Genomic DNA, 12,639 nt, shown 5'->3' with positions numbered 1-12,639 from the left:
CCCACTTCAGGTGATTAATATACACACCTGAAGTGATGCTAAATCAACCTGGTGAAATGTAGTGTACTTATATACTTATTTTCAACAAACAAGAAATTTATGCCATCTAAATTTACTCATATGTTATTTGCAGTTTCTATAACATTTAGTTTTGTTTCAAACTTAGATAAAATAAGCATCTCTTATCTCAACAAAAATAAAAAGCTCAAATTTCCTGATTATTAAAGTAAATCAAAATTTGTCTTCCTGCGACGTTGTTACAGTTCTTGTAACAAGTCCCATCACAGTAGTTTGAAATAAAGTTTCGATACAGATATAAATCAAAAACTAGTTTCATCAATCATATAGACTGTAATCTTTCTCTCTATTGACAAATACAATTGTTTGCACTTGCGTGTTTTTATTTTTTTAAGAAATTACTTTTTTGGATTCAAAGTTTTGTGACTATGAGGATGGATAAAATAATTATTATAATTTAATAAAACATGCATAAACCAAAGCTAAGTTTGACAATTAATTTAGAACTACTGTATAAAATGAAATAAAAATTAATTACAGGAAATTAAATTTCTCGTCCAGAGAAAATATCTGGTACACGTAAGCAAAAAGTAGTCATCGTACTCATTTACAGATAAAACTTGCACCTTTGTAATAAAAAAAAAGTTATATATCGTTAAATGATATATAATAAGAGAAAAATTTATACAAAGCACTAGATGCATATTTACTGAATAATTATTCAGTACTTCTACAAAAATGCAATAGTATTAACTTGTACTGTTTCATGTTATATTGGGAAAAAAAAGTGCTAAATCATTTAAATACACATATAACTGAAAAATGTAACCAAAGTGAAGGACTGTAGTTTTCTTCAACCAAAGGTTTTGTCAGTGTATATAAATTGTTTTGCTTCAAAATTCTACACTAATACATTTAATTTAAGAGGTAAAGAAGAATATGTAGCTAAGTTTGTCAGATAAACTTTAGAAAACATTAACATGTTATTTCTATGATTAATACAGTTTATATGTTAACTAAACCACATGATGAGTTTAAAGTTGAATCACTGTCATATATTAGAGAAAATGCAGTTTTTCACCATGTAGTTGAACATAAAAAAGTTAATGATCTTTTATTTAGCAATTAAAAAATATGGTCTTCTATACTGATAACAAACTTTGTAACAGACTAATTGACTTCAAAATTTGCTATTTTGCTTACTGCAAGTTGAATCCCAGCTTATTTCTACCGACTTATTTACATACATCTATCCAAGCCTTTCCAACACATTCCTTGTCTTGCTGTCAAGAAGTACACTGAAAACAGAAAAATCCCATTCCTTTCTCATCTTACCACTAAAATATCCCATTGTAAAGATACAACAAACAAGGTCATACTTTATATTGTAGCATTTTCAAAGCAAATAATGCTATTTTGCATTCTGAACATAAAATATAGTGGAAAAGCTCTTTCATTAGTAAAAAGTTAAAAAGAAGCATCTCTAATAAAAATTACAATAATAAATTGAGATTAAACACTTCGATGACTTTTAAAGTGTGATGTTATAAATTTATACAAAATAGAAGCAATTGTGTTGCATTTTTACCTTCTAAACATAAAACTCAATTTCATTTTTTCCCCTATATACATTGTTAAACCTACAAAAATGTTAATGGTATATCTTGTCACATGACCTTTGATTATCATTGTTTTGAAGTGTAAAGATAAGGTACGTTTAACAAATCATGCACTCTGAGTCAAATGTACATTATAAAAACATGGTAGTTTTTAATGCAACTATAAAAAAAAATAAATAGCACGATTCTCATACTGCACATACACACAGTAAATTAAAATGTTGACAGATTTGTAACATTTTCACATAAGCTACACAGTGATAAAAGCTTTTCTGTTGGTGAGTTCAATTAATTTAGTAATAAATAATACAAATTCTCAAAATCAAGCGACAGAACAGAAAAAATGTATTAATCACCATTTGCTAATAAACTGAGCATCATATCTTAACAATTACTCTGAAATTTAAAGCAAAATGCAGCAGGTATGAACTGCTTGTATATCAAATATAAATTGAGGTTAAGAGTCTGACTTTTGTTTAACTCTTTCTTTTTGTCTAGATGTATAACCTATTATAAGAACATCTTTAACTACAGAGATTTTATGTCTAAGATAACTTCACTATCAGACTTGTCTAGATGCTCATTAAAAATTCAGTTTCTGGCTCTTAACATAACTCTATGTAGTTATCTTGTGAAGGTATATAAATTTCATAAAACTAGAAGTACAGTATATTTTAAATGCTTGAATCTGCACAATGCTGACTGCTTTTATGCCTAATAAAAATTCAGTGTATACTGTATGAATCCTGTTATTAAAAGTAGGGTTGAAATATCTTCTGAACAAGAAGTTATTCTACTCAAGATTTGGTAAACTAAGAGAGCATCATTAAAAAATACAAACAATCTGCGTGACAAGTAGTTAAATTGTTTTAGAAAAGTAACTTCCAACAGCCAAATTTTTTGCAGAATTGTTGCAAGATATTAGTAAAAGTTTCTCCTTTTAGTAATAATAATAAATTCAAAACAAAGCAACAGTATGAATTAGGTAAGAGAGTAGTAGGTTAAAAAAATATAAAACATTATAAAAGAGTATAAACAAGAATGAAAAAGTCTGTAATCTGAAATTAGCAGAGAAATTTGGATTTGTTTACTTCAGAATTTTTGAGCTAAACTACATGAAATATTATTTGTGTATAGTCATTCCTAATTCTGAACCAGACTAGGAGGAAGGCAGCTAGTCAACTCCTAAACTATTTGTTTTAGACTAAATAGTGAGATTTGACTATATAATGTACACACAGCCTTGAAATGTGTAGCATATTCTTGTGGTGAAAGCCACAACCTTTAAATTAATGGTTTGAGCAAGGTATCCACTAGGCCTATACCAGTCCCAAATACTTTGAAGAAATTAATATTCCAAAATGTATCTTAGAATGGCTGGTAGGGGTATTAATGCTTTTATTAATAAAGCAGAGAACAATGCTTTGACATTCATAGGTCATCTTCAGGTTATCAGTATTCAAAAATGCTTCATTAATATTACACTGGTTTTGTAAAGATGTGCTTGCTTTTTCAGTATTTTAGTGTATACAACCACTGAAAGAAAAAATTATATGATAATATACGTCAATAATAGTAGTATTCCAGTAATTAAAAAAAAGTGTCTTTAACAAGAATAAATGATCAACAGTAGAGAAAAAAAATGTATATTTATGCACACTTACATCTTTTATGGTACTGAAATGTGATCTGTTAAAAACATATTAACTGTAAGGTTATTTCATAAGTACATATGGAACAAAACCAGCTGTACGTATACTATAAATTAACCAGAATCTTTTTTGGCACTTGTTTCTGCCTCACAATACATACATGGCACCAGCAAAGTTACAGTAATCTCATGAAATTTATAACATTTTATATTCTTTATAAAATGAGAAAATTATAGAAAAAAACATACTGGTAGATAATAGGCTCAATTTCAAAAAGTAAAACAAAAAGAAAGAGAAAGAAAAGCATGTCATTACACAATTATTTAGTTTCCTTCAAAAAAATAGAGATAAGGCTTACTATGCCACTAAGAATAAGCTTAAAGTATGACAATTACAACTGTAAACTTTATACCCTTCAGAATTTTACAAGGTATAACTAAAGACTAGTGTAGTGAATTCTTTAATTATATTTTTATTTTAAAAAATAATACAATACTGAGCCTCATGACTAGACTTTCAAAAGTACTAACTGACACGAGTTTGTTGTAAAGCATAAAGGAACACAGTGGGCTATCTGTGTTGTACCAACCATGAGTATTGAAATCTAGTTTTAAGTGCTGCAAGATTACAGACTTATTGCTGAGCTACTGGAAGGGCTTTATAAGTCGAAATAACTAGCTCTATGAATGAGTCAATGTTATTACAGTATAAAATGTAACTTAGATATACTGAAAATTAACTTTCAAGTCTTCCATGGGGTATGAAGAAGAAATAAAAAATCATCTTTGAAACTAAAAATAATTTATGTTGTCTTTACATTCTAGACCCAAACACCATCACTGAGCTTTAAGTTCACAATCTTGTTATTTGTTTCTGATGACTTTCAGAAAAATAACTTATAAAATCCTCAGTCTATGGAGTATTTTGGAGTTAAATGGATATTTTCTAATAACAAAGTTCATACCTCATCATTAAATTTGATTAGTTAAGATAAAGTAAAACATACATTACCAAAGTTAGCTATCAGTAAGAAGTGCACCTAGTACCTTAAGTCATGGATAATATAAAAATAATCTACATATTAAGCCAAAGCGTTAATAACAAAGAAAATACTTTTTTTATTAAAATTGAAGATAACATATATGTGAAAAGTTCTGAAATGTATTTAATTTACTTCACTACAAATATAGATGGAACAAATAATGTAAGAAAACGTATTTCCAATTTATAAAAAATACTGAAAACTTTCTTTGCTTGTTTAGTTTTTAAAAATTAAGATTTTAATTTTTGTAGAAAACTCTTGCATAATAGAAATGATTAGTTAGCACTAAGCTGTAAAAAAATGCATGTACCAAATTTTTGTAAACATGTGAAAGCAGAAAAAAAAGGTTTTAATAACAGTCTTGTGCTAGTTATACTAGCATATACACATTCCTTTTAAATTGAAACTACATGCTGTCAGCATTTTCTGGTAGTTGGAAGCCCATTGAAGAAAGAATGCTGGTAGCTGGTCCAGGCATACCTTGCTGACTGTTGTAAGACTCCAAAATATTTTTCAAAACAGTAAGATCTACATCAATTGGCTGGACTTGAAGATGATCTCCCTCAGTTGACAAGGTCTGATTTTTATTTTCCTCCTAAAAAGACATATGAATATCACTTAATACATTAAAGGAAAACAGTAACACAACTACAAAAGTAATAAAATGATGTTTGTTTCTTAACTGTAAACAAAATATGTAAAAATAGACAAGATGATATAAACATGTCTTTCATTACAAGTCACAACAATTACTGCTTTCTTCAATACATCATTTTAAGTTGTTAGTATTAATCAAATAATCACAAGTAAATATTTACAATAAGCAAAACAACACATACATGTTGGCCATCTTCTAACAATTAATGATAATAATAATAGAACATTCTACCTATAGCTATTGATCTTTGTATAGTGGTGAAAAACATAAACAGTTTAATATTATATTGGCATCCTGGTTTTTCTAGTGTTTAGGGGTAACACTGACTATTCATACAGCAAAATTTTTATAACCAAAACTATGCATGATGGTGCACAAATTCAGATTACATTTTCATAATATAAAACAACTTATATTAACTACTACATTTCAAATTACCACCATCAGAAGAGTGTAACTGATCAGCCCAACTAAGGAAACCTGTATACTTTAACCTACTTTAAAAACTGAACAGTGTAACAAATCTAAAAGTTATATGCATCTTTCAGCACTGAAACAATTTTCTCTGAAGCCCACTATAGTCACAAGAACAGTGCAAGGGATTCCTTATTTCCTGATACTGATAGTTAATTCCATTAACCATATAAATGTGCATGAATACTGTATAAAGAATGAATTTCTTGCATTGTACTCAATAACTAATTTGGTTACACACTTCATATACTATGTGCAAAATTATTTTCTTGCACTGTACTGAACAAAGAATTTGATTACTTACTGGGTAATACGTTTCCTGCACTGTATAAAATAACTCATTTTATTACTTACTCCTTCTAAAATATTAACTTATCCATAAATAGTTTAATAATGTCCCAATGCTCTTATTCTCACTTATCAGAATTTTTGAAACACTAGTTTATACAAATTACATGTTCTGAAGCTGAATTAAAAGTGAAAGAATATCCTTAAAATGAAGTAGATTATTTAATTAAGTGTTTGTTATTATTTAATAATATCACTTTAAAGCTTAGTTAATTTTTTTTTATTTCTGAATTTATATTCCTGATTCTCTAAAACAGGTGTAGATATTTCTTTTCTGAAATTCTAAAATGATTCAATTAATTTTTTGTACAGTACTAAACTATTAATTCAAAACTAAAGTACTGGAAAAATCAAATCTGAAAAAAATACATAAACATAGCTCTTCCAACTGCTCTTTCAGAGACCTAATGCTAACATACAGAAATTTTATACCTAATAATTAATTTTATTTTAAAACAACACAAGCAAACCATTTTCCACCAGAAGTGGCAGATGTACTGGTATATGGTTACTTTTATTAATACTAGTGGCTATATAGAACATATAAAAAAACTATTTCTGAATGCAAACTCAACGAAATGCCTTTCATCAATGCCTGATGAAGTTGGTTTCTTTGTTGTTGTGGCTTAGCCTTTTCACACACTTTAAGTACCAACGTATGGCATATTTAGAAGGTTAACATGCTTACTTTGTATTTAATATCTTGGATATTTCAAGAAAAAAAACATACAGTATTTTTCTTTTACTTTACATTATTTTCAGCTGTATTAATAACAAAATGGGAATGAAGGTAGTTTTACTGCACAGTGTATACCCTTTTTGTAACTACACGTCAAGTTAATTAAAACTAATAATAAAATGGAATTTTATGAATTCAATATTTATTTTAATTAATTCTAATTTTTGAATTACACATTTACTAGACATTTATTACACATTCATTTCATTTTTAAGTTGATTGGCCAGAAAGATATGTATAAGTACAATGGTTTGAACATCCAAGGACACTAGAAATACTGATTGTATACAATTTTATTACATAACTATTTTTTTATATTGATGTCTTTTTGCAAACTAGTGATTTTGCACTAAGATATAATAGAAGGCAAAACTAACTTAAAATATTAAATACCTTGTTAGTCAAAAAAGATTTATAAACTGGTAAAGATTAATACTGATGTACATATATAAAGGCAGAATAAACTCAGCTTCATAATATAATATTTCAACTTTAAACTCAAGCTAAAACTGAAATAAATAATAGACACCTGTTTCTGGTCAACTTGTTGACTAGATGTAGTTGGCTGTGAAGGCAGTATTCTTTCAAAACTCAGTCCAATATTTGTCTGAGCCAGTTCTTCATCCATTACTCCCATGTACTCTTTCATCTCCTTCACCAAATTTTCTCTATTTCTACCATATGATGCTTCGTTTGTTTTAGATTCTACAGTATATGGAAAAATAAACAATATATTAACCACAATTATAATTTTTATATTAATATACTTACTGTACAACCCTACTGGAAACATAGTGAGATTAAAAAGGTATTCATGGATGAAAATGCGAATGACGTCAGAGTACTACTATGAGGTGAAAAAATAAAGTCTTCATGAATTTACATTAAATGAGGATATATTTTATAATTAAAATTGGAATTTTTCTTAGAAACAAATTAGTTATTATTAGAGGCAAAAAACAAATGTAAAGTGAAAAAAACAAGAGAAAGATAGCAGGGAATAATATTTTTTATAAAAAATACAGAAACACTAAATAAATATAGTTTAAGTATGATTTTAATACAACCAAAAGCATTATGAAGTTCTCAGTCATGCAAACCAGATTGTAAAAGACATTCTGTTTACCAAATAATGATGAATACAGGTCTCAGAAATTTTGCATATTACTAAAATATTGTAATTTGATGATGATTAACTCCCACCAAAAAATGTACTACTTCAGTAAAACCACCATTTTTCTGAAATTCTGATTTTAGGATTTCAATTTCATAAGTTATTTTTTGTTTAAATGTGCATCTAAAAAGATGTGCACAGAAATATTTTGAATGGCTTCCAAAACAAACTACAATCTAATTATGACTGCTTTTTTTATAAAATAAACAAGCTTTTTAGCCCTAGAATTACTGGTGGGTATAACTGATCTTAATGGGTTTTCAAACATATATTTCTTTTCACTTAATGTGCCAAATTCCTATGAGCCAGTAACTGTGTTGGCTACAGCATACTTAATACTATAATAAGGAATCACACACAACATACAAAAAAAAACAACAAAAAACACCATAAATATTGAAATTAGTTTCAATCATTAATGGTATATTCCATAAGAACTCCAAAGTTGGTAACTTGAGGGTCAGGCTTATTTTACTTACATAATAACCAAAAATATAGAACAGAAACAAAAGAAGTGCCACAACAAAAATTGCCTCAAAATCACCTATGATACTTAAATATCCAAATTATTTTGGCAATTGCAAACCACTTTTGTTTACAAAAAACAAAAACATAATTTAATGATTTTCATCATTTTTCAGTTAGCCTTAAATAACTGCATCAGAAAAATAAAATCATTCATTAGAAACAAACAGCAAAAAGTGATAAGAAACACGTTCTTTACATTTTTTACTGCATAAAAATCTAAAATAATCAAAGATATTTTTCTGAGCTATGCTGATGATCATGTGTCACAAACAACAGGGTGAAGGTCCTCACCAGTGCCCATTCAGAGGCCAATCAATTTATTGTTAGTACGTCTACTGATACATTTTCAATTTAGGTTTATTACGAAATGCCCATACAGCATATGAACCACACAAGAGAAAGAATAAGATAAAACAAGCCTTCACATCCACTACACTGATAACTTACTCATTCATGCTAGTAAAAGTCAGTAAAACTTGGATAACCCATGTTAAATAGTTAGCTCCTAATAAGAGAAACTTTGGATAAATGTATAACTCTCCAGGTTTTCTACCAAAGTTAAAATCTGATCACTGCCACCACAAACACAGTCCTTTGCATTACTTTTAAGATGGAAGTAGATGAAAAAAAATAAATAAATTGGTAAGTTATAAATAATCAGTAATATAAAAGTAGCTAATTAATAATTAGACTGAGGTGAAAATACACTGGATATAGCAGTTGATGTATTATTATACACTCTCCTCCACAGTCACTCAGAAGTTCTAATAAATTATGTAGATTACTAAAGATAACAAAAAGCTTGCCTTCTTTTACACATTCTATATTATTAAACTTTTGTACCTTCTGATAGGTCAATATCACTGTCTTCCCCACTGTAATCACTCATACCAGAACTTGATCCTTCACTAGAGTCTGGTTCCTTAAAATCTGTCAACAGAAAATTAAACATTTGTTTACAAAGACTGATACCTAATTCTAATGATTTCATGCATAAATCTTATAAAACAAAGGAAACATTTTTAATTTTTTAGAAGATTTATTCACAGTAATATTTAAATTAGTTTAAAATTAATACATTTTTCAATTTAGTTTAAACATGATCATTTGCTATCAACACGGATTATAAGTTGTCTTACCATCATTTATATTTACAGTATAACCAGATGTTTAATAATTTACAGTGAAAAAAAATATAAATAAAAATTTACACAAAACAGATTTATATAAATTTCTGTAAAAAAAGTTACTTATAAAAATGTTAACAGCTACATTACGAAATCAAAATAAGGATTATTAAAATTTTCATTACTAAAATACAGAGATACACCTCATAATTTTCCTCAAAGAATTGGGAACTATTTTTTATACTCTTCATAAATGTAAAGTATCATACTTTATTTATTTTAAATAAACTGATACAGATGAAAGTATGTTACGACCAAAAATAAACAGCTTCACATTTTATTTACTCTAAAGATACCCCAAAAAAAAGGGTACAAGCTAAACTGTGGGATTATAAGATGCATCCTAGGTTTTGGAAGTGACTGCAAAAGTAGGACACACATTGCAGTGGGGATACACTGTCTATCAGTCTTAACCTCCAATTCATTAGTCTCACATGAGAAATAGACACAATTAGATTAGAAATTAGGAGAGCAATATGTGGGTGGTCAAGCTCAAAATGTCCCACACCTATATCACCCTTCAATGCCTGCAGATGCTCATGGGAAGGTGACTGCTTTTCCAAGGTAAAATAAGAAAGAGATAAGTATAAAAAGATAAAAATAAGAAAATAAGGTACTACCATTTAGAAGTAAGTAAGATGAAACTTTCTATTTATGGTAGAGACACTAATTAATACTACATTGAACCATATCAGTATACTAAGTTTACTGTAACTGTCGTGCTTTTATATGCAGCTCAAGGTGTACATCCACATAAAGTATTGCCACGTTCTTAAATGACCTTATTTTTAACTAAAAATAATTCAGTAAATGTTAGTAAATTTTCTCCAATTTTTATTTCTTTGTATTTACTTAGTATAGTTTTTGTATTTATTGCAGAATAATAATTTTATCTAAAATTTCTTCATTAAATCCATTAACTATTAATTTTTGTATTAGTATTTCAACATTATTAATAAAATATTGTAATTTATTACAAATGTTACAATATCTGAATAGTTATAATGTTTATATGGGTATGGAACATTACTATTTAAGGAGGGTAAACCACAAATTGGAAAGTCAAAATCTTTTTTTGTCAAAAATATTCATATTGATATCCTTTTTATCAATTACTTTATATCTAAATCTAAATAATGTGTATCTGTATTATAAATTGAAGTATCATGATATTTCCAATTTCTGATTCTGCTGGATAATTGGTGTCAATAACATTATATATTTCAGAATTATTTATTCTAATTAAATCATCTATATATGTGTAAGTTAAAGTAAAAATATCTGGATTTGCATAGTTTTCAATAAATATATTTTCATAAAAGTACAAATATAAATTTGCTATACAAATTGAACAGTTAGCCTCTATTGGAACTCTAATCACTTGTTTAAAAACCTGTTTATTGAAAAATATATGATTATTAAAAATACAGAAACGTAATACATCTTTTTAGGAAATATATCTCTTTTTGAAACCATATTTTTTTTTTCCACTTCTATAAAAGGATAACAGTGTTCTTCTATTAATTAATTAAAACAAAAATTAAATCTTTTAATGGTATTGTGGTACATAATTGTGTAAAATCAAATGTTTGAATACTATTTACCTGCTCACACTTTCTTAGACATTCTAAAATAGGTTGGTTACTTTTTATTATCCAAAATGTATGTCTTTTGTTAATACTTAATTTTTTATTTTATCAAGTAAAATAATGAGCAATTTATTTAATATTATAGCCTGTTGTTTTATAATTGTTTTTACTGAATTGGAAGTAAATCTAAATTTAATTGGAGATTTATGTAATTTTGAAATAGCATAAAAAACAGCAAATCTACATGAGAATTATGTTTAGAAGAAAGTTTATGGTAAACTTTAATAAAATTATTAATTACTGTATCTTTTATTTGGTTGACAAGTTTAAAAGTTTATGTATTATTAATTTCTTTTATCATAATTGATGCAGAGAATATTTTGCAAATTATACCAGTTACAAATAGCTTTATCAATAGGAATTGTAAAATATTTTTCTTGCAGTTCTTAAATTTTATATTTTAGCTGATGAAATGATAAATATGTATGGTATTTTATAAAATTTATGTGGGATAATTTTCTTTTTCTTATTTTAAGTATATATGATTTCCATTCTAAAAACTATCTAGATGAATAAGCTGTAATATAATTAAGTTCTAAAATATATTCATCAATTTTTTCAAGATATTTTAGAATATTATTTTAATTACATTTTGTTGCTATTTTGTATTTAGTTCCTTTTTTGATTATTTCATGTAATATTTTATCTTTTATAATATCTAAATTACCAGCAATATGTTTATGAAAAGTATCAACAAATAAAATATTTTCACATTCACAAGGTAAATTATTAACTTCATCTACATTGAAATTAGCTAAAAAAACTTTTATAATTATGCATTAATGGACTAACTGGAACTTCATATTTATAACTTACATTTTTACAAGAAAAAATATTATTGTTTATAGATTGACAAATAATTTTAGAAACCTGTAAATCATTCAATATTTTGTTTAAAATTAATTATCAAATATGAAGGTTTTAATTTCTGTTTCTCTTTTTCAGATCTGGAAACATCATTAACTTTTAATCAATATTTTATAATATCTACAAATGAGTGTTTTGCATAATAATTTCAAAAATTATATTTATTTATGACATTAATACTTCTACTTTGAGAAGATTAAGTTCATAAATCTTTTTACATAATAGTTTATGTATACTAATGCTAGTATAAAAACTATCATCTAAATAACTACACAATTCTGAGAATTAACCCATTTTACTTTATTATTTCCTTTACCTCTAGTTTTCTTATTTTTACAAATAAACTTATTTATAAAGAAAAAATTAGCAATACAATAATCATTGCTCAAATTCAAAGTAGTAGGATTATAGAAATCTTGGTTTAATCCATATGGATATAATGTTTTTAGTTTTAAAATGTAATAGTTTTCTTTTTGAAGTCTCTTGGTGTCTTCATTAACTATTTCTAATATAGTTATTTTAACCTAGGTAAAAGGATGAATCCTGAAATGCTTCTATTATATAGAATTCTATAGCAATATAATTATTATAACAAGCTTGCTAGACTAAATTATAGTTTCAATTTTAATATATCACAAGTTAAAGCTATTATACTTAACTTCATAAAGATTGAACAATGCAATA

General features: G+C 26.7%; 1 protein-coding gene across 2 annotated transcripts in view; it reads right to left on the bottom strand.

Moving 5' to 3' along the window:
• Positions 1–1,764: 1,764 nt before the first annotated feature.
• The window catches only part of ecd (ecdysoneless cell cycle regulator), a 73,882-nt gene continuing 63,007 nt past the window's right edge, over positions 1,765–12,639 (bottom strand). For both annotated transcript variants that reach the window (XM_076468757.1, XM_076468756.1), the window contains 3 exons: positions 9,096–9,182; positions 7,080–7,255; positions 1,765–4,926 (listed from right to left, as the gene is read on the bottom strand). In XM_076468757.1, the coding sequence (XP_076324872.1) occupies positions 4,738–4,926; positions 7,080–7,255; positions 9,096–9,182 (452 nt within the window). In that variant the 3' untranslated portion in view covers positions 1,765–4,737. The remainder of the gene's footprint in view (positions 4,927–7,079; positions 7,256–9,095; positions 9,183–12,639) is intronic.

Source organism: Tachypleus tridentatus, chromosome 11 (genome assembly GCF_004210375.1).
Source record: "Tachypleus tridentatus isolate NWPU-2018 chromosome 11, ASM421037v1, whole genome shotgun sequence".
In the NCBI taxonomy this organism is placed as follows: Eukaryota; Metazoa; Arthropoda; class Merostomata; order Xiphosura; family Limulidae; genus Tachypleus; species Tachypleus tridentatus.
This window is presented reverse-complemented; position numbering and strand designations above follow the sequence as displayed.